Source organism: Pimephales promelas, chromosome 14 (genome assembly GCF_988280905.1).
Source record: "Pimephales promelas chromosome 14, fPimPro1.hap1.1, whole genome shotgun sequence".
In the NCBI taxonomy this organism is placed as follows: domain Eukaryota; kingdom Metazoa; phylum Chordata; class Actinopteri; order Cypriniformes; family Leuciscidae; genus Pimephales; species Pimephales promelas.
This window is the reverse complement of record NC_142782.1, coordinates 33,878,874-33,905,647: the sequence shown is the minus strand read 5'-3', so window position 1 is coordinate 33,905,647 and position 26,774 is coordinate 33,878,874. Positions and strand designations below refer to the sequence as shown.

At 35.9% G+C, this 26,774-nt stretch overlaps 1 protein-coding gene across 3 annotated transcripts in view; it reads left to right on the top strand.

Annotated features, from left to right (window-relative positions):
- crb2b (crumbs cell polarity complex component 2b) overlaps positions 1-23,061 on the top strand; it is a 36,464-nt gene extending 13,403 nt beyond the window's left edge. Inside the window, exons 5-13 of one of the 3 annotated variants that reach the window (XM_039687415.2) lie at positions 1,781-1,963; positions 2,041-2,154; positions 8,660-9,583; positions 11,469-12,022; positions 14,592-14,757; positions 16,121-16,985; positions 18,086-18,190; positions 18,518-18,644; positions 20,048-23,061. In XM_039687415.2, the coding sequence (XP_039543349.2) occupies positions 1,781-1,963; positions 2,041-2,154; positions 8,660-9,583; positions 11,469-12,022; positions 14,592-14,757; positions 16,121-16,985; positions 18,086-18,190; positions 18,518-18,644; positions 20,048-20,269 (3,260 nt within the window). In that variant the 3' untranslated portion in view covers positions 20,270-23,061. Of the gene's footprint in view, positions 1-1,780; positions 1,964-2,040; positions 2,155-8,659; positions 9,584-11,468; positions 12,023-14,591; positions 14,758-16,120; positions 16,986-18,072; positions 18,191-18,517; positions 18,645-20,017 lie in introns of those variants that run through there. The other 2 variants (XM_089119888.1, XR_016146573.1) reach the window with 2 other exon arrangements.
- The last annotated feature ends 3,713 nt before the right edge of the window (positions 23,062-26,774 follow it).

The following is a 26,774-nucleotide window of genomic DNA, read 5'->3' as shown; positions in this document are numbered from 1 at the left end:
GACCTAATGAAGTGGCTAGTGAGTGTATTGAATGTATACAGTATATGAAATGAATGGTTCAAAATTGCATTGTTGACAGAAAAGAAATTGTCACATTTTATTTCTTTATTTTACACTATTATATTATATTATATGAAACAGATGAGTCACATTTTATTTTACATTAATATTTTCATTTACATTTGACATTTTATACATTTAAAAATTATATCAAATTCTGGTTTAAAAACATTATAAACTCTATAAACTTGTGTTTAATTTCCTCACTCCACAACAAATCCTTTACATTTATTATTCAGGAAAGAAGCAATATAAGTATAAAACAAACAAATTATAGTGGATTCAGATTATAAATCTTCTTTCGTATCAGTGTCCATCTGTTCAAGTGATAATCTTCTCCACGGAGCTTTTAACCTCACCCTACTTTTTAATCTTTCTTTAAACTTATTGATAGTTACATTTCCCCTCACCAATGAAGCAGAAGCACGTATGCTTTTATAAATGCTGCTTAATAGGGCTTCGAGGTTAAAGATCTGGGAAGCGTTGATCCGTGAACTGTCAACGTTGCTCGTAACCTCTGTCTGATCCAAGTGTGAAAGTCGCTTTGGATAAACGCGTCTACTAAATCACGACTAGCTTTACTGTAAACATAAGATGTGTTAATGCTGCAGCCAGTGTTATTTTAGGACCATTGACATGCTATTCTAGTTTTAATTCATATTTTGAATCAGTTTTTATTTGATATATTTATATTTAAATAAATATTTATACTCTCTCTGTATTTTTATTTCAACTCAAGTAACGAAAAGTTTTTTATGGTTTTACTTTCAGTTTTAGTTCAGTATAAAATCCCTGAGCTGCAAAAACTGTATGAAACGAAGTATTTTGACTGTATTTATAGCCTACTGCATTGCATTAGATATTTATTTTTTAGGGCTGTCAAATTAATCGCGATTAATCGCATCCAAAATAAAAGTTTGTGTTTATCTAATATATGTGTGTGCACTGTGTATAATTATTTTACACATGCTTGTATATATTTATAGAATATTTTCATGTATATATATTTATATATAATTTATATTATGTATAAATATAAATATTTTTTCTTAAATATACATTCATGTGTGTCTATTTATATATATAAATAATTATAGGCCTACACAGTGCACCCACATATATTAGAAAAACACAAAATTTTATTTTGGATGCGATTTAATTGCGATTAATCGTTTGACAGCCCCATTATTTTAACATATTTCTATTCAATAACTTACCTTATATAATAACAAAAATAATATTTTTTAATTTTTTTATTTATTTTCGATGCGATTTAATCGTTTGACAGCCCCATTATTTTAATATATTTAACTTACCTTATATAATAACAAAAATAAAAATTTTTTGCTCGTAATTGTCTTTTAATCAGCTGGTGATATTTAGTGGAATTATGAAATGGTTATTTTCCTAACTAAAATAAATTCCTTTCCTAAAAATCAATTTATTAAAAACATTTCTGTGAAATAAAATAAAATTGGCCTATCGATAATAGTTGAGACAACTTAAACCAAACAAAAAATAAAAATGTTAAAGCATTAAAATGATCACATGGAAATAAATATAAAATAAGATTGAAATAAAAATAAATTAAACTTAAATAGCAATAGCACACAATGAATCACACACATTTACAATATACATTTGTACAAACTTGACAACAACACTACTAAAAGCTCATTGAAAGTATGAAGTGTAAAGTCAGTTCTGTTCTTTATTTCAGGATATGAAGGCGAGAACTGTGAGGTTGACGTGGACGAGTGTGACGCACGGCCGTGTGTAAACGGTGGTGAATGTTTCCAGCGGTCCGACGCGAGACACTACCGGGTCTTTCCTGAACTGGACCAGGACTTCAGCTACGAGCGCGCGTCTGGATACCTGTGCCACTGTCTGGCTGGGTTCACTGGTGAGAAACGCCGCTGACCGCTGCTCACACAGCATTAAAGCGCATCAGTGACCGACCGCAGCGTCTCTGTTTCTCAGGTGAAAACTGTTCAGTGGACATCAACGAATGTGAGTCGGCACCGTGTGACAACGGAGGAACCTGTGAAGATCTCGTCAATGCATTTCAGTGCCGGTGTCCGCCGGGGTTCACAGGTGTGTACGTCTGCTCCGATCTGTAAAACAATCCAAATAATGCAAATATATCCAATTGACCCTTCGCTAAGCCACGCCACTCATGGTTTAGCAACTGTAACTAGGCACGGGAGGTCTGGCAAGCTTTCGAGCGAGGGAAACCTGTGTGTATGGATTGTGCAAATCTGATATCCGGTGTCCTCAAAGTTTGGATGGGGGAGTGAATTTTTTTTCCTTCCCGAAAGGGGAGAAATGATAGGCATTATCAAACAGTGGGAGACCCATTCACAACTAAATGAAGACAGGATTAACAAAAACACCTAGCTTGGAAATAATGACGGTTCTTTGTTCATAATGCATATATTTTAACGTAAAAAAAAACGATTAAAGGAGTAGTTCACTTTAAAAAAAACGTTCGCTGATAATTTACTCACCCCCATGTCATCCAAGATGTCCATGTCTTTCTTTTTTCAGTCGAAAAGAAATTGAGGTTTTTGATGAAAACATTCCAGGATTTTTCTCCATATAATGGACTTCAATGGGGTCCAAAAGGTTCAAGGTCCAAATGAGAGTTTCAGTGCAGCTTCAAAGGGCTTTAAACGATTCCAGACGATGAATCAGGGTCTTATCTAGCGAAACGGTCGCTTGCGGAAATGCTCGCCTTGCTCTGTTCTATGATGAGCATTCGTGAAATGAACAAATGAACAAATCTTTTTTCATGTCATTTGGTTCATTCAACGAACGAAATGAACGAGTTGACTCGGGAAAAGATTTGTTCTTTTAGATGAACGAGTTCGAATAAAAGAGTCACGGACGTGCATCACAGAACAGAGCAAGGCGAGCATTTGAGCTTATAAAATTTAAACTTATTTTTTTTTATTTTTAAATGAGCGATCGTTTCGCTTGATTAGACCCTTATTCATCGTCTGGAATCGTTTAAAGCCCTTTGAACAGTTTGCAGTTTGCACTGAAAGTGTCTTTTGGACCTTGAACCGTTTGGACCCCATTGAAGTCCATTATATGGAGAAAATCCTGGACTGTTTTCATCAAAAACCTTAATTTCTTTTCGACTGAAGAAAGAAAGACATGGACATCTTGGATGTCATGGGGGTGAGTAAATTATCAGCAAAAGTTTTTTTTAAAGTGAACTACTCCTTTAAAGTCCCACTGTAGTTAATCGTTTTATCACTTAAAACTCATCTTTGATCTAAAAAATTACATATTTAAACATTTTTTCCTTCATGCCTTGAATGTAACTCAAGACCCTTGCCTCATTTAGTATTTGTGGTGCTATGAATGTGCAAATGAGCCCCGCCTCCACTCACTCACTCCCTCAGAGATCCACTGGTTGACGATCACTCGTTGATCTGATTGGTTACAAGGTGGTTTGTGACGTCAGAAACACCAGCGATTTCAAACCATGTTTTTGAAACGGTCTTTGGTTCACTGCAGTTTTAAGGATGAAATACTCAGCAATGCTGTCCACTTATGAATTTTTTTGACTTAAAACGTATTAAAAGCAACACATAGACACGTAAACAACATTAAAAGCTGGATTTTCACCACAGGGGGACTTTTTCAGCAGAATCCATTTTCCCTTTAAACTGATATGAAGTCACCACTTTAACAAATGAAGTGATCCTAGATATTCAAAAAAACATTATTTACTCTAATAAATGTAGGAGTGAAACTGTGTAAACTCCCACCTCAGTCTTAATCACAGATCCAGTCTGAAGTCACAGACACTCCCAACCTTCAGAAAACAAACTCTGTTGTAATAGTGTGTTTGTGTGAAGTGAAGTGAGCTGAGACGCTTACAGGAGAGCGGATTAAGACAGATGATCCTGAAAGACCAACACAGCTTGGACTAACAACTTGAAGATGGCGGATTTCTCATTTCCCAGAGAAACTTCAATCCTGATCGCTTGTGCGTCACCTCTGGCCAGTGCTTGAAAGTCGTGTAGGTCTGAGGCCTCGGACACGGACTCAACCCACATCTCCAGGAATGAGTTGGCATAAGCATTCCTGATGTCAGCAGACAGGAGCCAGCTGGGAAGGGAGGGAATCTGTGGATTATTATCCCACTCGCTCCGGGACGCTCGGCACCGAGAGCTCCGTCCACTGTGGGTGTGCGCTTGTGCAAAACGGGAAAATACAAAGAAGCCGGAAAGACGGGAGCACCGAGAGAAGTAGGAAGAGATTGCATTGTGAACCGTCACTCGTGTCAGTCTTTAGCCTTGAGGAGAGGGCCTCCGCCGGGACGCTTGCGGGATGAGAGGACTGATAGTGAAAGTCTTCTGCAGTGGGATGCTTCTCCTCACAGGTAAAGTGTCGGAGCGTTCTGGAAGTCATGTGCATAGGCAGGCAATCGTGAAAGTCAAAGGGTTAGTTAGTTCACCCAAAAATGATGTTCTTAATGACTCTCCCTCATGTCGTCCAAAGCCTGGTTCAGATTACACGATTTTAGCCCAATTTTGGCACGATCCGTTTGACGTAGGGTGTCGTGGGGATTCGTAAACGACAACGGTTTAAGATCGTATCATCTCGTATAGTGTTTCATAAAGGTTTATATTTATAAACCTTTACTGTTCATAGCATGTACATAGCTTGTAATATATTCTTGCTAAAGCACTTCTGGATGGATGCAGTTGTATTTCGTTGCTTGTACCTGTGACATGCAATGACAATAAATTGAATTCTATAGACCCCTTTTGCACTGACGTCACAGTTACGCCACGGCGCTAGCTGGCGGCAAAACAAAGTGGTCAATACAAACCAGCACAGATTTGGCTACATAATGAGGAGCTTAAATAATTGTTACTATTATTAAATGTCATCTTGTTGTGTTGTTTGGTGCAAGAATTGATGAAAAATTAATATGCTGTATCTGGAACTTTTATTTCTAGAAAATATTCACATCATTAACATCGCACTGTAATGTCACTATTTACATTGTCGTGGTCTCGGCGCTGGCTCGGAAGAACTGCGGATCATACACACAAGTCTTGTACAGGACCATATAGGCATCTAAAGATTTATATGCCCTCAGTTTCAATTTACGATCGGTTTCTCTATAAGGTAGGTGTAGAAGTCAGGCCACTCAACCGAGGTAACGTACGTTAATCCCGTCAGATCGTCCATGCATTGAGTGAGCGTGTAGGCGGCTACGGGTCGGCCAATCTGGTTCCGTCCGTTAAAAATAACGTTTGGAAATAGCAATCGCGGTCCTGGACACTGAGTGACCTTACACATTAAGATAATATCTGATTTTCTCCAGTCATTGTTAAAAAAACAAGCTAACAATCCTAGCTAACTAGCGTTAGTGAAGCGGCCAGATGGATCTTTCTGCTCCGCCCACATAAAAACGTCACTATTCTATTCTTGTGGGCGACAACCTACGTCGCGTCTGCGATGCTTCACGACAAAAAGACTAGCATGTTTTAATTTTTTTAACGGTCGTCCACGACGGTTCCGTCACATGTATGAGGTTGACCAATAGGAGCACTGAAGCTTTTCCGTACACAACTTTTAAAAATGGCGAAACGATAGAAAGACGGTGGTGCTGCTAACGTTAAAGTCCCCGTGAAATCAAAATTGAACCTATTTACTTTGTTAGCGCATATTACTAGTCTTGTGGTGAACAATTAATCCGTGCAAGTAAAAATATATTTAAAAAATGTTTTACCTTGGTAATCTTTAATCAAAATCTGAAAAGTTACTTCCGGTCTGGAACGGTTTCTTTTTCTGATGACGTAGGTTTCACAACTTGGGTGGGGAAACGCTTAACCACTCCCCTCAAACCGTTAGTTTGCTATGAGCGAGAGATGGAGAGGAGGAGCGCTAGAGTAAAACCCTGCCCTCTGTTCAATATTCCGTTTCACTTGGAAATACGTCACAGCACTGGAGAAAAATCGTTTGCAACTTCCGGTTCACGGGGACTTTAAAAGTGAAAAATTATGAGAAAACAATATTTTACCTCAAGTTCTCTTTGGAGGATTGACAGCCCATACTGTCCTCTTCCAGCAATCCAGGAACGTGTCCATTGTCGGGGTTTTTATTTTATTTATTTTTTTACTTTTTTCTGAACACAGGACAGCCAATACAACACTCGCCGCTTCATCCATTGTTTGTTAACGTTCGTTTCCGGAAGTCACTCGCTACTCGTTTCGCCTCGCGCCATTAAAGACGGCATGCGATGACCGGTTAGGAAGCAATGAGTAGTCTGACATGTGTCTTGTCCACGACACAACAAGATTTTAGGAGTCAAAATCGCGTAATCTGACACAGTGACTATCGTAACAGACATAAAAAATTGAGTAATCTGAAACAGGCATAAGACCTCCGTTCATCTTCAGAACACAGTTTAAGATATTTTAGATTTAATCCGAGAGCTTTCTGTGGCGCCACAGAAAAACTATTAAAAAAAAAAAAGTGACGATAATCGTGTCTGAATGCTGCAATAGATTATTTAATTGGTTAAAATCAATGGAGAATATCTTGTATTGTTCAATGGGTGCATGGCCATTTCCGGGATTGTCCTGTCCACCACGATCGAGCGACTGCTTCCTTACTTTGAAATTAAATTAATGATGAATATCATACATAAACTGATTTTCAGGCACATAGTTATTAATTCAAAAGCACAAATAAAGACACTTCCTGTTCACCCCTTCAAGTGATTATCTCACTCAGTTTTGTATTGCAGTATGTACAGTGACAAGATAAGAAGTCTTGTTTTCGGAAAAATATGTATCATAAATAAGTGAGTTTATGTTAAAAAATGTTTTAAATGGTTTTTTTTTTCCTTAGAAGAATTTCTCCAGAAAACAAGACTCTTATTTAATGTTATTTTGCATATCTTTATTTAAGAATTTGAGATATTTCTGCGAGTGGGCTCAGGAAAATAAACATATTTTGCCTTTGCATTAAATTTCTGTGAAAACAAGACTATTATTTTATTATTGCATCTCTTGATTTAAGAATTTAGATATTTGTACTGTAAAAGATACTGCACATGTCCACTCTATTGCTCTTGAAATTGGTGCTATACTGTTGTTTTCAGTATATTAACTTGTTTTTTCCTCATATACAGTATATGCATGATAAATTTAACTGCAGAGCACTTTTTGCATTCTGAATAACATGCGAGTCATCAAGTCAGCTTCATTTGTATAGTGCTTTTCACAATACACATTGTTTCCATGCAGTTTATCAGTAATCTTATTTACAAAATGTATTACAAGCAACTAGAACTGTGTCCAGCAGTTTGCATGATGACACTGATTATAACTGCATGTTTACTCAATCACAGACCTCTCGAGTGCTCGTGTTTGGTCATATTTACAGGTGCAGTATTAGTAGTTAACAGTTTACTAAACAGACTAAATAAACTTCAGTTAAGTAGAAGAAACCGTTCACCATATGCTGGCATGCCAATCCTTTTACCAGGATTACATTACTAAAAGGCTTAAAGTAAATGCAATTAAAAGTCAATTTATTTGTTTTTATCTCACTGTGTGTTAGCATTGATTAAGGTTGCAGTTGCTTCATAAGTTTCTGCTTATGATTTCCATTGTCAGTTGCATTTTTTTTGTTTTGTTGGCTTTCACTCAAATTAAGTTTTATTATAAACAATTTTTATTATAACCAATCACTTTCTTAGTCCCGGATCTCTAAAATCCTCATGAAAAGAGTGTTGCAAAAGCTCCGCAATTCATCAAAATAAAACTGGAATCATGAGATGGCTTATTGCAATTATACATTAAATTAAATAAATATATGTGTTAGCCATAATATTAGTGCATTTTACAACAAAATATTACACTAGTAATATTTTTTATATTTAGTATTATTGTATATTTTATGTAATATTATTATCAACAACAATGATAATCATAATAAAAATAAAACTTAGTAAATTGTTATATTAGATTGCTTGATTGTTTAATTTTACAGTGAATTATTACAACAGTAATATTATTAATTTTTATAGTATTGCTATTATTATTATGATCCACAATCTGTATTTTTATATATATGCTTTTTTTACTTTAGTAATATTTTTTCCCTATTTTTTGTTTTATAATTGTTCGTTTTATTATTATATTATCGTTATTATTTTATCAACAGAAATAATAAAATGTAATATTATATTTTTACATTATATTTGTTTTTATATTGTATTACTTAAATAATCAATTAAAATTTTTATATTATAGTGACATATTACAACAGTAATGGTATATTTAATATTATAGTATTTTTCTTATATTATCAATAATAATAAAAAATATAATCTTTCTATATATATATATATATATATTTGTATTTGTATGATATTACATAAATAATGTTTTTAACAATAGTGATAATTCTTATTTTTTCTTTAGTATTATTGTATATTTAATGCATTATTATTATTTTTTTTGTTCTATATTCTATTCTTTTCTTTTCTAACAGCAGTTCGAATGCCTCATGCCTCACATGACCTGTTTGTGTGTGTGTGTGTGTGTGTGTTCCCCTGCAGGTGTGGTGTGTGAGACTGACGTGGACGAGTGTGAGAGCGAGCCGTGTCAGAACGGTGGCCGCTGTGAGGATGGCATTAACGACTACACGTGTCACTGTCCTCGTCCTGCGCGGGACCAGATGCCCTGGGGCGGCCGGCACTGTGACGTGACACTGACCGGGTGCGTGAACGACCCCTGCCTAAACAACGCCACCTGCTGGCCATCGCTGCGCGGAGACGAGCACACACACACCTGCACGTGCCCTCCTGGCTTTCATGGGGAGCGATGCGAAACCTCCACCACCTTCTCCATGACGGGCGGAGGTCATGTGGTCCTGGAGGTTTCACACGGGAACAGGAGTCGCCGGCACGCGGGATCACAAGCGCCGAGCGTCCAGATGAGGTTCAGGACGACTTTACCCGACGCGATCCTCCTCTACCGGGGAAGCCAGGAGCACTTTTTTACACTGGAGCTGAGTGGCGGGAATCTTCTCTCCAGAGCCGAATCTGGAGATTTGAGGCTTGCTGTGATGTTACGCGGGGACTTCAGCGACGGCCTCTGGCATGAAGTCTCCGTCAGTGTGGACGAGAGACTCGCTCTGACCCTGATATCAGAGAACAAGAGCGCTGAGGATGGAGGACACAACCAGCTTCTGTCCTTCCAGCCGAAGGGCTTGGAGAAAACACACATCGGAGGCGTTCCTCAGGAGTTCCTCAACAACACGGCGTCCGGGACGGGGTTGGTCGGGTGTGTGGAGGATCTGCGTGTCGATGCTCAGCTGGTTTTACCCAGAAGCCTCCGCTCTCAGCATGTGCAGATGGGCTGCGAGAGACGCGAGCGGTGCCGTCCCGATCCCTGCTCCCAGCGAGGACACTGTGTGGATCTGTGGAGCGACTACATGTGCCAGTGCCACACGCCGTTTCATGGACACAACTGCTCAGAAGGTGAGCTGACTTAGTTATGACAACAGCTTGCCATAGTGAATTATTAAAGTGTGTGTCCATTTTATCTGTAAGCCTTAAATTAAGCCTTATTTGATAATAATAATAATAATATATTTTATTTGTAACGCACTTTACATCAATTTAATGACCTCAAAGTGCTACACATAAAAACAGGAATATATATAAAAAAAAAAAGATAAAATAAATGAAATAAAAGCACAGTTAGCCATAAAATGCTTTTCTAAAAAGATGGGTTTTAAGGCCTTTTTTAAAAGAGTCGACAGTCTGATGCCTCTATTTAGTTAATATATATATATATATATACACGCTACTGTTTAAAAGTTTTTATATATGTAAGAATTTTGTTCGCTGAAGCTTATTTATTTGTTTCTAAATACAGCAAAAACTGTAATATTGTCAAATATTTTTTACAATTTAAAATAACTAGAAATCTGTTGTAACATTATACACAACCCTTCAAAAGTTATTTTTATTTTTTTACAGGATATCATTCTAATACGCTGATTTGCTCCTCAAGAAACATTATTATTATCAGTGTTAACTTTTCAAACATTATAAATGATTTTACTATTGATCAATTCAATGAATCCTTGCTGCATAAAGGTATTCTGCTCACCAAGGCTGCATTTATTTGATGAAAAATACAGTAAAACAGTAATATTGTAAAATATTATTATTAATTAATAAAAAAAACTAAAGTGTAATTTATTCCTGTGATCAAAGCTGAATTTTCAGCATCATTACTCCAGTCTTCAGTGTCACATGATCCTTCAGAAATTATGATTTGCTGTTCAAGAAACATTTATAAAGAAAACATACTTCATTTTGTGGAAACCATTATATATTACCATTCAAAAATTTGGTGTTACAAATATCTTAAAAGTAAAGATAGACATGTATTCACCAAATATGTTTAAATTGACAGCAAATACATGTATAATATTCCTAAATATTTCAAATAAAAACTGTTTTAGGAAACTACAGGTTTTTTTGTAAATTGAGTAAAAGCTAATTATTTACTAAATCATAAAAATATCAAATTGATTAAAAATATATTTTATTGATTTACCTGCATGTCCCGTGACCATTAACCAATATCACAAAACTATATGCAAATATGTTGCTCAATTATATAAATATTAACTTAAAATAGTAAATTTTTTTCAATCAGAGGCTGACAAAAAAAGTTTGCGAATCCTTGAACATCATTTATTTTATTTTATTTATTTCAGGTTTTGTTTAACACATCCTAAAAAATGCTGGCTTGTTTCAACCCAAATTTGGGTCAAATATGGACTAACCCAAATGTTGGGTTAAAAATGTGATTTAAAATTTTAACCCAACTTCAACTTTCAACTTTTTAATTTTTTAATTACATTTTTACCCCAACATTTGGGTTTGTCCATATCTGACCCAACAAACCAACATTTTTTAGAGTGCAGGGACAATGCACACTAATAATATATATTTAAATGTATCTGTCCCTGGAATATGTTACACCTAAAAATAAATAAAAATTGAAATAGTAAATATAGATAATAACAAACAAGAATGAGAATGACCCAAACACTACTCTACTACACAAACACATGCACTCTAAAACACGCTGGGTTATTTTAACCCAACTTTGGGTCAGATATGGACAAACCCAGCCATTAAGTACAATTTTTTAATTATATTTTTAACCAAACATTTGGGTTTGTCGAGTTGGGTTAAAACAACCCAGCATTTTTAGAGTGTGGTAATGATAATTCATAATGTTTCATCTCATATTTTCACACGTCAAACAAATCTTAATTCTCCTAAAGTAGGCCTTATCAACTATAAACTCTTGTATGTTCTGGATGCTTTTTTTCCCCAACAGAGCACTCCTCATGGACATTCAGTCACGAGCGCAGCAGAAGCTTCGCTGCGTTCCCCATCACGCAGAAGCACGACTCAAATCTGAGCGTGTCGCTGTGGCTGAGATCCCGGCATCCAGACGGCCTGCTCCTCCAGCTCCAGCACGACAGTCATGCTTACTTCACTCTTTTTCTGAAGAATGGCTCAGTATATATCTCCATATACAACTCCATCACAAAGGCCTCCGGATTCCTGACCGATGGGGAGAAGGTCTTTGTGGCTATTAAAAAACAACAAGGTGTTATAGTGCTTAACGAAACGCAGCCGATTTCTGCCAGTCACGTCGACTTTGAGGTGGAGGCGGGAGATGTGGCGTATCTAGGTGGGCTTCCCGAAGGAGAAAACACCGTACAGTGGGGTGGATATTTCAAGGGTTGTTTGCAGGACGTCCGGATAGACGACACACAACTGTTCATGTACTCGGGGAGCATCAGCCAGAAACCACAGCATTCAAGCTACTTACCGAGAAACTCATCTAATGTGCTGGAGGGTTGTGTCGGGGACCAGACGTGCAAGGTGAGACACTATTAATAGGGAAATGAATACTTTTAGTCATTAAGGATGCATTAAATTAATCAAAAGTGACAGTAAAGACTGTGATACTGTTACAAAAGGTTCTGTTTTACAAGCTTTAAATTGAGTAAAGAGAAAATTAACATGTTTAAACGCATTGCTAGCATGAACTAGCACATTGCTAGCATGTTTTAGGACATTGCTAACATTAATTAGCATATTGCTAAGCTAACATGTTTTGACACATTGCTAGCATGTTTAGCACATTTCTGGCATTAATTTACATGTTGCTATCATGTTTGCCAACATGAATTAGCACATTGCTAGCCTGAATTAATATGTTGTTAACATGTTTAACAGCTTGCTAACATGAATTAGCACATTGCTAGCATGAATTAGCATGTTTCGGCACATTGACAACATGAATTAGTACGTTGTTAGCACATTGCTAGCCTGTTTTAGGACATTGCTAACATTAATTAGCATATTGCTAACATGTTTTAACACATTGCTAGCATGAATTAGCATATTGCTGTCATGTTTAGCACATTTCTGGCATTAATTTACATGTTGTTATCATGTTTTCCAACATGAATTAGCACATTGTTAGCCTGAATTAGCATGTTGTTAACATGTTTAACAGGTTGCTAACATGAATTAGCACATTGCTAGCAAGAATGAGCATGTTTTGGCACATTGCCAACATGAATTAGCATGTTGTTAGCACATTGCTAGCCTGTTTTAGGACATTGCTAACATTAATTAGCATATTGCTAAGCTAACATGTTTTAATACATTGCTAGCATGAATTAACATATCGCTAGCATGTTTAGCACATTTCTTGCATTAATTTACATGTTGTTATCATGTTTTCCAACATGAATTAGCACATTGCTAGCCTGAATTAGCATGTTGTTAACATGTTTAACAGGTTGCTAACATGAATTAGCACATTGCTAGCAAGAATTAGCATGTTTTGGCACATTGCCAACATGAATTAGCATGTTGTTAGCACATTGCTAGCCTGTTTTAGGACATTGCTAACATTAATTAGCATATTGCTAAGCTAACATGTTTTAACACATTGCTAGCATGAATTAGCATATCGCTAGCATGTTTAGCACATTTCTGCCATTAATTTACATGTTGATATCATGTTTGCCAACATGAATTAGCACATTGCTAGCCTGAATTAATATGTTGTTAACATGTTTAACAGCTTGCTAACATGAATTAGCACATTGCTAGCATGAATTAGCATGTTTCGGCACATTGAAAACATGAATTAGTACGTTGTTAGCACATTGCTAGCCTGTTTTAGGACATTGTCCGCTAACATTAATTAGCATATTGTTAACATGTTTTAACACATTGCTAGCATGAATTAGCATATTGCTAGCATGTTTAGCACATTTCTGGCATTAATTGACATGTTGTTATCATGTTTTCCAACATGAATTAGCACATTGCTAGCCTGAATTAGCATGTTGTTAACATGTTTAACAGGTTGCTAACATGAATTAGCACATTGCTAGCAAGAATTAGCATGTTTTGGCACATTGCCAACATGAATTAGCATGTTGTTAGCACATTGCTAGCCTGTTTTAGGACATTGCTAACATTAATTAGCATATTGCTAAGCTAACATGTTTTAATACATTGCTAGCATGAATTAGCATATCGTTAGCATGTTTAGCACATTTCTGGCATTAATTTACATGTTGCTATCATGTTTGCCAACATGAATTAGCACATTGCTAGCCTGAATTAATATGTTGTTAACATGTTTAACAGCTTGCTAACATGAATTAGCACATTGCTAGCATGAATTAGCATGTTTTGGCACATTGCCAACATGAATTAGCATGTTGTTAGCACATTGCTAGCCTGTTTTAGGACATTGCTAACATTAATTAGCATATTGCTAGCATGTTTTAGCACATTTCTAATGTTGCTAACATTAATGTTGCTAACGTGTTTGCCAACATGAATTAACATTGCTAGCCTAAATTGGCATGTTATTAACATGTTTTCACACGTTAACAAAGAATGTTTTGGCATGTTGTTAGCATGGTTAACACTTTGCTAACATGATTTAGCATTTTAGTAGCATATCATGTTGGTTACATGTTTTAACACATTGTTAACATGAATTCCCATGTTGCTAGCATGTTTTATCACATTGCTAAGCCTATAGGCCTAATAATGTTAACATTTGTCAAACCAACATCACAAATACTGTACTGAACTTTAAATTCATCAAAGAAGACGTGAAAACACATAAATGTTTCTTGAGCATCAAATCCTCATATTAGAGTGATTTCTGGAGGATCATGTGACACTGAAGACTGGAGTAATGATGCTGAAAATACAGCTTTGATCACAGGAATAAATTACAATTTACAATATTCATATAGAAAGCGACTTTTTAAAATGGTAATATTTCACTTTTTCTGTATTTCTGATCAATTAAATGCAGCTTTGGTGAGCAGAAGAGACTCTGTCAAACACACATCTGTTCTTCTGCTGGTGTTGAACACTTCTCTGGTGTCTTCTCACATTGTGTTTGCAGATGAAGCCCTGTCGGAACGGAGGGAAATGCGCGGTCATCTGGAATGACTTTGTGTGCTCCTGTCCGCCGAACTACTCCGGGAAGAGGTGTGACACGCGTGTGTGGTGTGTGAGTGACCCGTGCGACTCCGGGACTCGGTGCGTGGATCTGCCTGATGGTTATGAGTGTGAGTATCTGACTGACTGAACTTCATTGGTCACTGTTTTAGTCTTTTTTTCTTGTTTTTCGGTAAAACAGACAACTAAACAATAGGAAAAAAATAGAAAATATGAAAAAAAGAAACGTTTAACCCTTACATTATGTTTCGGGTCAGTTTGACCCGCAGTGCATTTTTTGAGTTTGTTGGAAAATCTGGTTAACATTGTCTTTTTTCCTTAAAATCTTCTTGAACTTGACCATAAATTTAATGCACAGACCCAAAATAAAAATAGTAATAATAATAATAATAAAATATGCATTTTGCAGACACTTTTATTTTAAGAAATGTATGCGCATTGACGTTATAATTTTTTTCCAGTTCAGTAGTTCTTTCCTTGAACCAAACCCGTGATCTTGGCGTTTCTAGTGCAATTCTCTAATGTTAGAACTTAAGGAAAGCACTGAATTTAAAAAAATGTAAATAAAAAAGAGTCTATAAAATAAAAAAAAGAATGTAAATAAATACAGTTTTATTTTTGTTTTTCATTGTGTAATTTTTGGTTCATTGATTTGAATACAATTGGATTCAATTTGAACCAGAACAGAGTCGATATAGTTTTTTTTTTGCTACTTAAAAAAATTAAATATGACATAATTTCACCAGTATTCTTTCAAAATAAAAGCCTTATGATTTGAGAAATACTGCGTCAAAAAATATTATCAAATAAAATAAAATATTCATATCATCACATTTTTTAATTTTTATAGTTTATTGTAATTTATAAGAGTAATATATTTCTGTCATTTTTTTGTAATAATAACAATAATAGTATTATTATTATGAAGTATATGACAAAATAATGTTTTACAGGCTATGATGTAATATTTAAACTTTTAGTGTAAAATACACATTTTAATATTAAGTACATTTTTATTGAATAGCTTGTTTGAATTTACAACTGTAATATTTCTCAAATTTTTTATAATTAGAGTTAAAACTAATAATAATAATAATAATAAAACAGTAGTGTAAAATATATTGTTTTATATCCACATAAATTTTTTTATTTCTGAATATTCTTTTTTTTTAAAGTAATTTACAATAGTGATATATACCTGTCATTTTTTTATAATTAGAGTTATAACTAATAATAATATTAGTATTAATATTATGACATGACATGACAAAATAATCACAATTAAATTATTTGGCAGTCATGTAGCCCTGTATAAAAAATAATTAAAAAATATAAACAATTAAAATAAAACACTAGCTAAGAAGAAATCTGTTAACTTGACCAACATCAGAGAACCATGACCGTGCAAATGTGTTGTTCAATGATTGACATTTCCAGTGTATGTCAAGTAAACGACACTCCTCCTCACTCCAGGTCTAGCCAACGCCACATTCGAGAGCAATGCTCTCCAGTTCAGCGCCAACGGCTCCCTGTTGTTCCCGATGATGCGGATCTCCATGGACCTGCGGACGCGCGAGGAGAACGGGACGCTGTTGCGCGCCTCGGACCGGCTGGAGTTCTTCTGCGTGGGGCTTCTGAACTCCTCGCTGATCGTCAAGTTTCGTGAGGGGAACAGTCTTGATGTGCACGCGTTCACCAGCGACATCCCCGTTTCGGATGGAGAATGGCATCATGTGTTGCTCTACTCGTCCATCTCGAGGAGCTCGGCGTCCCGTTGGATCCTGGTCGTGGACGGTCGGATATCGGGATCCAGTCTGCCGGCGTCCGGCGGCTTCTTCAACTTCTCCACCGTGTGGCTTGCGGAGAACTACTCCGGCTGTTTGGGGGAGGTGCGGATCGGTGGGGTTTATTTACCGTTTTCCGGACGCCTGGAGGACGAGGCGCCGCAAACGTCCCAGTTCATCCGAGTCGGCGGGACAGAGCCTCAGCTGGGATGCTCCGGCTCCCCCGTGTGTGTTTCCGAGCCTTGCCTGAACAACGGCTCCTGCACGGATCTCTTCAATCTCTTCTCCTGCACGTGTGTCCCGGGATGGACGGGCGAACTCTGCCAGGAGAACGTGGACGAGTGTGTCCAACAGCCCTGTGTTCGCGGCGCGTGCCGGGATCTGCCCGGGGACTATGTGTGCGAGTGTCCCGATGGATACGCTGGGAAGAACTGCCAGGAAAAGGTGGACGGGTGCCGGGAAGAGCATCGCTGTGAGAACGGAGGCTCGTGTGTGTATTCAGTCACGGGACACACCTGCTTCTGTCCACCTGCTTACACAGGCCCGTCCTGCCAGTGAGTGACATCTGCAGATTATCGGGCCGCTTGCTGAAAATAGCCTTTATGTTCACACTGTGTCGTATGTTCTAGCATGTTAGTTTGGGGCAGTCAATCTTCCTTTTCAGAATCAGATTAGGCCAATCTACGTGTTTTTTTATGTAACTGATTTTGAAAAACAAACACTTTCTCTGCTATTCAGATAATAAATAAATTGTACATGTACTGCGTTAGACTGCAGTATAAAAGATAAAAACGTCTGCTGAAGGAATAAATCTAAATCCAAAAAGCTATGAACAGTCTTAAAGAAAAAAAAGTCTAAGACTGGTCTTAACCGGCCCCCTGATCTTTGAATGCTTACTTGTTTAGCTGGTAACACTTTACAGAAAGGGTACATGAATTCATGTATAAATTAATGAATTCATTCATGCATTAATATCTCATGAATCATCAGGAACGAACAGAAGTTCAATATTTTTCATTCATGACTTCATGAATGAACAACACCTTAATTAAAACTAGGGCTGTCAAAACGATTAATCGCGATTAATCGCATCCAAAATAAAAGTTTCTGTTTACATAATATATGTGGGGGCACTGTGTATAATTATTTTGTATATATATATAAAACACACATGCATGTATATTTAAGAAAAAATATTATTTATATATAAAATATTTATATTTATATATAATATAAATTATATATAAATCTATATACAGAATATACACGAAAATATTTCTTAAATATATACAAGCATGTGTGTGTATTTATATATATATATATAATAATTATACACTGTACACCCACATATATTATGTAAACACAAACTTTTATTTTGGATGCGATTAATCGCGATTAATCGTTTTGACAGCCCTAATTAAAACATTAACTAAGATGAGCACATCATCATGAATAATGATTTATTACGCATAAAGAAGCACACACTGAAGTTGTTGTTTAAAAATAATCTTTTAAGATTTGAAAAATAATCTTTTAAGAAGAAAAGGACCCTGGTCTGATTGAGTTGAATATCTATAAAGCCTTGTTGTATTTTCACATTATGGATTATGCCATTTCTTTCATTGGTCATGGATAATTCAGTGTGTGTCCTCAGATGGCGTCGGTGTGATGTGGATTCAGACTGTGAGAATGGTGGCGTTTGCACTGAGGGATTCTGGGGAAGGAACTGCACCTGCAGACCCGGCTTCAGTGGAGAGAGGTGAGATCATCTGAGACCACACACACACACACACACACACACACACACACTCTCTCTATGTCTCCTACACACATAATAATAATAAAAAAAAGAAATTCTATTTATCTTTAATTTAAGTTTTGATAATTTTATTAGTCGCTGCAACAGATGGAGTGCAAAATGGAGTGCAACATCTGCTGGTTTGCTCTGCATCTTACTGTAATCATATTTACTCAAGTCTACCGGGAGAAACAGTTGCTTTAACTTTGATTAGTCACTTATGTACAATTCTTTGCACAAAAAAGCGGAAATGTGCAAACTATTGACTGAGGACGTTTTGTTTTTCAGATGTGAAGTGGATATAGATGAATGCGAGTCGGACCCGTGTCTGAATGGAGGCACGTGTGTGAACAGAGCCAATCACTACCTCTGCGAGTGTGTGTCGGACGTCAGCGGAGACAACTGTGAGAACACGGTGAGATCTGGCTTCTCCAATGCTTCATCCATCTATTGGGCCCTACCAAACCTGTTTGTCATTTTTTTTAATCTGGATTAATTTTTTTTCTCGTTATTATAACCATGCCTACTAAATTTAAAGCATGGAACATGGAAAAACAATTTCTTAAAAGTTTATCAAAAATTACTCTTTTAGGGCTCTAATTTTTTTCCCTCAAATTCATTAAATTTTTTCCCCAAATTTCATTTTTTTTCTGTTCAATTAGCCTATATCTGGATTCAATTTCATTTGTATTGTTAAATAAAATGTCTAATGCTGTGTTCACACCGGACGCGAATAGCGCGTCAAATTCGCTCCATACGCGTCTAGTTTGACGCTTGACCACTTTGTGTTAATTCGCGTGTCAAGAGTGAAACTGACGCGCGTAAAAACAAAAGTTTGAAGCTTAACGCGCCAGACGCTTAATTCGCGCCATTCGCGCAAACTTGACACGCGAATGAGGCGTATTCGCGTCTTCCGCTCCGCGCTCCACGCCTCATTCGCGCCGCAGGAATTTTTTACGCGCGTAACGCGTCTTTGCATTGACTTGACTTTGAAATCATTCGCGCCGAACACGCTATTCGCGTCCAGTGTGAACACACCATAATGAATTTAACACAATTTTTTTTTAAAGTTTAACAGAAATGACATTTTTAGGGCCATTTTTTTTCCCAAATAATTTTTTCCCCCTTCTAAATATTTTTTTTTTTCTGGATTCGTTTATTTTTCAGGGTTTTTTTTCTGTATTCTGTTTTATTTACAAATTTTGTATTTAACCATCAAAACCATGTCTAATTAAGCGAAATCATGAAATTCATTCAAAGTTTAACAGAAAATAAATTTTTAGAGCCCTATGTTTTATTTTTTTCAAAATTCCATTTTATTTATTTTTCTAAATTCCAACATTCAGCAATCAAAAAGCATATCTAATTAAATGAAATCATTGAACTTATACTACTTAACAGTAATTTATTAAAAGTTTTTAACAAAAATAAAAATTTTAGGGCCCTATGAAATCAGTTTCAAATTAATTATTTTCTGGATTATTTATTAACGCACTTTAATAAAAGTTTTACAAAAAATAAAATTTTAGGAAAAGTTTAGTTTAGGAAATATATATAACATTTTCAAATTCCATGTTTTCCATTTTAGTTTTTCTTAATTCCATTTTAATGGAGTAATTACACTTTAAGTTTAAAAAAAATGGAAAAAATCAAAAAGTTTCACAATTTAATATCATATACAAATATTTACAATAATATGGCCCTGAGAAATGTTTTCATTTTTCAGAAATTAGTTTTTTTTACGTTAAATTCTATTTTTGTGTGTGGATTGCGTGATTTGAGTCCCAGGGCTGTGACGTTCTCCGTGTGCTCCTGTAGAAGCAGCTGCAGACGGAGCGCGTGCCGTGGCTGCTGGTGGCCGTCCCGCTGGCGTGTCTCGCTGTCCTGCTGGGAACACTGGGATTGGTTTGCCTGGTTCTCACCACCCGGAAGAAGCGTCAGTCCGAGGGAACGTACAGCCCCAGTCAACAGGAGGTGGCAGGAGCTCGGCTGGAGATGGGCAGCGTGCTGAAAGTGCCTCCAGAAGAACGACTCATCTGACACACATGAGAGAGGCAGAGCCAGCAGGTGTCGAGGCACGTCGAGCGAAGCTTCCAACCTGCACGATTCTCCACCAAAAAGAAAGCTGGACTTCCGTACTTCAGTTCGGGACATAGATCTACAGCCAATGTGCACGAGTGTCTCGCTTTCCACTACATATACCTACCTTGAGAGATACAGTTACTTGAGAAGCAAAAGACTTAAAGGGATACTTGAGGATTTAGCAGTAAGCTTTGTATTAGTAGAAAACCTGTAGTATTTTCGAATTACAATGCTTTCCACACTCATATCCCCCCAAGATGAGAGATTTATGTATTTTTTTGTCTGGAAAAAATCCTCAGATGATGCAAAAATCGTCATTTTGTGTCATTGGAGGATTTTTTGTCCAGAGGCTAAAGACTACAGTCAGTAGTAGGGTCAGTCATTTTGGGCGATCTCGAAACACATTTTCGGGCACATTTTTTAAACGATTTCAGATCATGAATTAGGGTCTTATCAAGCGAAACGATCGCTCATTTAAAAAAAAAAAAAAAAGGTTGAGTTTTATAAGCTCAAATGGTTAGTGTTAGGGTGTGATGCATATTCGTGTCTCTCCTATTCGAACTCGTTCATCAAAATGAACAAATATTTTCCCGAGTCAGCTCGTTCATTTTGTTCATTGAATGAACCAAATGACATCCCAGAACAGAGCAAGGCGAGCATTTGAGCTTATAAAACTTATTTTATATAAACTTTTTTTAAAATGAGCGATCGTTTCGCTTGATAAGACCCTTATTCATCGTCTGGTGTCGTTTAAAGCCCTGAAACTCTCATTTGGACCTTGAACTGTTTGGACCCCATTAAAGTCCATTATATGGAGAAAATCCTGGAATGTTTTCATCAAAAACCTTCATTTCTTTTCGACTGAAGAAAGAAAGACATGGACATCTTGGATGACATTGGGTGAGTAAATTATCAGCAAAAGTTTTTTTTTTTTTTAAAGTGAACTATTCCTTTAAGTCTATTTTACTAAAAAAAAAAAAACTTATCAAAATGAGGTTATTTTATGCTTAAATCAAGAAAAAAAAAATCTGTCTGTGAGATAAGAATAATAATCTTGTTTCGGGGTTTGGACGGTCATGAAAAATATGGCAAAGCTTTAAAATAGCAATTTCCAGGCCTAAGTTTTGGAAAAACAAACAAACTCAGAAAGTTATATTTTACACAAATGCATAGACTGGAATTTTAGGGGATGAACATTTGCCTCAAAAGTCATGGAAAACACTGTAAAAATATTGTGTTCCCTATTCTTGTTTTAAGCACAAATTCAATTAATTTAGATGATTTTCTTCAGAAAATAAGACTTAAAATCCAAGTTAGTTTGCTTCTATACTGTATCTTGATTAAAAAATAAAAAAAATCAAACATTTTAGTATAAATTGAGAAATATGACCACTTTCCATATATAGAATCATTGTTTCATTCATAGTTTTCAGACTGAAAACAGGCCTGTCAATCATCTGTCAAGCCACTAAAACTTTATCTCAGACTATCTCAGACTAAAATAATTAGGTATCTAAACTAAAAGATTATCTCAGAAAAACAAACACGATCCATAAACTAAACACAGCGGGACAATCGAAAACACTCAACTGGACAAGTGCTTAACGTGTCCTAATGTCATAAGACTGAGATTTTAAAAGATCAAAGTCAATGTACTTGTTATTATTGATGATGCGTTAAATTGCACATCACGTATTTCTATAGGAATATGCAAGTTGGCATATTGTGTTCATATTCTGGGTTTGTCTGTACATTGTATGTTTTATTAATAAGATATACTAGCCGTTAAGCGTTAATGCTTAGGTTTCAACTTAAATTACATTAAACCGACATTAAAAAAATGAGTTGAATCTTGTACAACTTGCTTAAATTATTTCGATGAGTTAAGGCAATGTAAACATGTTGTCATATCTTATTGATCATATATTTTTTTTTACAGTGTCGCATCTGGCTTATATATAGAATGCATCATCAAGGTCTTTTAATATCACTGTCTTACTTCATTAGCCTGGTAAAAATAACACGAAAACTATGAATAATGCGTCATTAATTCCAACGACAGGGTTTTGGACTTTAAGAGACCGCAACGAAGGCCTTTGACTTTCTCCAAGACATGCTCTAGTGAGAATGATGGTTTGACATTTTTACCGTTCATGTTTCGCAGCGTCAGGGTTTGTGCATAAAGCCTGTTAATATTCTTATTCATCATGTATAATGAAAAGCATCTATTTATGATATCATTGAAAAGGACACGCCAATACTAAAGCTAAAATGCTATATTTTATTAATAATTGTAAAGAAGAGAAAGATATTTTAAAGTCCATAGCAGTTTGCACCTTTTTAGTAGAGGCATGTTTTGGAATGTGTTTTATATAATATAACGATTGGTTGAAGCATACACTGTGTGCCTTGCTAATATACCCAAAAAATCAAGAATTTTGTTTTCAGAATCCACTTTTTTTTCCATTAGCAAGGTTTTTATGAGCTGTGTTTTGTGACAAATGTTGTGCGACACTGGACTGGTTTTAGAGAAGTTAGTTAGTTAATAAACACGGTCAGTATTTTGGCTAAAGTCCACTTGATGTGTGTTTCCACTGGATTGACAGATGTGCTGTTACAGTATTACTGTGAGATTTGATGACTGTATTTGTATATTGTATAGCATTTTTATATGATGTCTTGTCATTTACTGTTTTGATGTACATTTTTTAAATCTGATTTGTATTGCTGTATGTGACATTAGTGAATGTTTAAGTGGCTGAAAAACACACATCATCAAATGATGTATTTTATGTCATATGAAGCATCCATCTGCTATTACCTTTGAATTTTTTGCTATATTAAATTTGATCATTTTTCAAACTGTGATTCTTAATACATGTATGAAGGGAATAAGTTAAATGTAACTGTGCAATAAAGTTATAGAAATTAATGTTGGTTAATTGGCAGAAGAACAATACAAGTATTTATCAACCTTTTTTAATGTTAGTTAATAAAAATACAGCTAGTTCATGTCAGCTCGAGTCAATTCAATATTATCAGATACAACTTTTGATTTAAATAACATTACTCACTTACATCACATTACTCACATCCCATTACTCACTTATATTGAGAATATATATAAGAAAAAAAATTACAAATTTTGCTTAAGCTTGAGCCGCTGTAGTCACTCGGACTATTTTTACAATGTCTTTAACAACTTTTCTGGGCTGGCAAGTTTCAATCCCTTAGAAGATTATGGAGGAGGGATCCAGCTCTCAGATGTAATCAAAATCATCTTCATTTGTGTCCCGAAGATGAATGAAAGTCTTACGGGGTTGAACAACATGATGGAGAGTAATTACTGACAGCATTTTTATTGTGGGGTGAACTTTGGGGAAATTTGTACCAGTAAAAGGCACCACCCCAGTGCCAGTGACAAGGATTTGTACCTTCTTTGATACAAAATTGTAGTCTCTAGACTATAAATTTTTTTCTGAGACTGTATCTCCTATACAATCTCAGAAAAAAAATTATAGCCTACTATACAGACTACATGCAAAGAATTTAAATAGCAACAAATAGTATCTTGTTTTCATTAACCCTCTACGTACTCTTCGGAATCACACTTGTTATCCATCCCAGTAAAACCAATGCAATTTGATTTTTGTTCTATAATATTTATTCTTTTTAATTTAGTATTTTGAGACAATTTAATTGAATTTTTTTAATATTTATGGTTTATTTTTATTTTTTATTTTTATTTTTTCAGAGCACCTGAGGGTTAAATAATGAATCTCAATGCAAAGAGTAGCTCCTAAAGACAAAATTCTAAGAAAATACTTAGAAATGTGGACGTTTACTCTTACAATTAAAGAAAAAATCCTAGTAAAGAAAAAAGTCATTCAGAGGGTATCTTAACCTTTAAAAGAGGTCCCAAGGTCACAATTGTTAGGAGGACGAGGACGGCTTAGAATAGATTAAACCATATAGTTAAAATCACTCTTTTTCCCCTTCTTGGACAACCAACCAATCACAGTCTTCAAAATATTGTGTCATACATGGCTATCTATAAAAAAACAGCCTTATTTTATGCCTTATTTTTAATATACATTAACAAAGTAAACTTTGCAGGTAATCCTCTCTTTTCTTTTCCTTTCCTTTTATCTCTCAGAAAATCTTCTGTCATTGTCCAGGAGATGGCGCTGTCGATCTGTGCATGTCTGTCTCTCAACACATTGATGGCGGTGGAAACCTCATGTATATTTGTATAGTTGCCAGTTTTACTGCATAACAACACTAATAGACATTATTCTAAGATTGATGACCAACAGTCCTAGATTTACTAGCACAACCTTCTGGGACTTTTAACCTCCTCTGCATCATGTGACTTGTAGGAACGGATTTTAGAGGGAAGTGCGCGGCCGGTGTTGTTGAAGACAGGTGAGCAATTACGCAGAACACAGGCGTCAGGCGTGCGTCGTCTACGTCACAAAACCCACGGCAGCAAGATCACTAACATACCCTATTTCTGTTTGGTGTTTGAATGTATCTGACTAATTTTTGTAATTTACAATAAAAAAAAAAAAAAAAAAAAAAAAAAAAAAACTAACATACCCTATTAACCAGCCATCACACACCTGCAGCCGGGCATACGCGGGATAATTAGACCATTCTGCATACTGTGACAACTTCTGCTGAAACTCATCCTAAAACCTGCTCATTATATACGCCGGGCCATCCTTTGGGTACAGCAAAACGCTGGTCTAATTGTCACATCAATTTACACCGTTTTCAAGGTAATGTGAACGTCAACAGAAGGACAAGTAAAACGTTATAAAGCGATGTTGTCAGCTACAATGAAAAACACAATAGTTTGTGAGCGGGCCTGAAACAGCTGCCTTTGTCATCCCACAAGTCATGATGTGGTATGCAAGGTTTATTCAAGCTATTTCTTTTCTTTCAGTTGTTCTGTTTTTTTTTTATTCAAGGTTACATCAGAGCATCAAAAAGAAACAGAAAAATTGGAGATGTATTTTTATACTGCATGTTTATTAACATGTTTTTATTAACAATATTAATAATAAAGTCAGGGTACAAAATAGGAAATGGAAGAGAAATATGCAGTCATGCAAAATATTTGTGCCAAGTAAGTCAATGGATTTGGATCAACTCAGGGTATATTGTTACTTAAATAGCTGAGAAATAGATGCATGAATGTAACAGCTGGTATATAATGAATGAAAGGCAGATATATTAGTAGTAGTATTGCATGCATTTAACCGCAGGCTTATGATTCTACAGGGGATCATTTTAGGAGGCCACAGCCAAGCCAAAAATCTCATGCCATGTTTTGTGTTTGGTCTGTTTTGCTGTTGTCTGCCGATGCCCTCGCACATGTAGGATTTGAATAATTGATGAGTCCTAAAGTGATTGTGTGGCAACCGGGGTGCTGATAAAGGACGGGCGAGCGGAAGGGACCTTTGTGTGTTTCCTGTGTCTCAGGGGGCTGCGCTGAGATTCACTGCTTACTCAGTAGTGAAACCTTCATATCCAAGTGTTTTGTGCTGACAAAGGGCAAATGGGATTCTATTTTACAGCAAACGATGCAAGATTGCACTATTGCACTTCAAAAGAGCGCCAGGCAGGAGAAAAAAAACAAAACAACAACAAAAAACGGTGGGTTTCCTTGTTGTCAACCGCTTTACTTTGCATAAAATTGCAGAGTCAAATTGAATGAATCACAAGTTTCGTATTATCCTTCACATGACTTTTTCACAGTTTTTCTCACTGTGTCTCTGATGCAGACGCTCCAGTCTCACATCCGAGGAGGAAACTTGTGTGTGGTTGGTCAACCTTTTACAAGAATGTCCTGTTAGATAACATTAGCATCAACTTGGGCAATACATTTGTAATAGTGTTTAATCTTTAACATTGTAAGAATACAACCATTTTTACATAGTATTCTCCAATAAAAAGGGTCCATTAAATAATAACATGTACAATGTTTTGTACTGGTAAATGATCAAATCACTGTAAAAATGAACACTCTCAGAAAAAAAAGGTACGAAAGCTGTCACTGGGGCGGTACCTTTTACCTATATTGGTACCTTCATGGTACATATTTGTACAATTATGGTGCCAATATGCACCCTTTAGGTACAAAAGTGTACCTTTTTGAAAAGATACCGCCCCAGTGACCGCTTTTGTACCTTTTTTTCTGAGAGTGATCATGCTTAATCTAATCAATAAAATTGTGGCAATGGATATTATTTATTAAATTGAACAAATTAGAATTGAGTAATAATTAATCAAATTATTCCTTAAAAGTTAACCATTTAAAATGAGAAAAAAAGTTTACAACAAAAATATCTGTATAACAGACGTCAATGATTAATTACGAACTCTTTATTTTATATTGCCAACATTGAAGACACCTGATGTTAACAAGCAGAATACAAACCTAAAACAAACACCGATC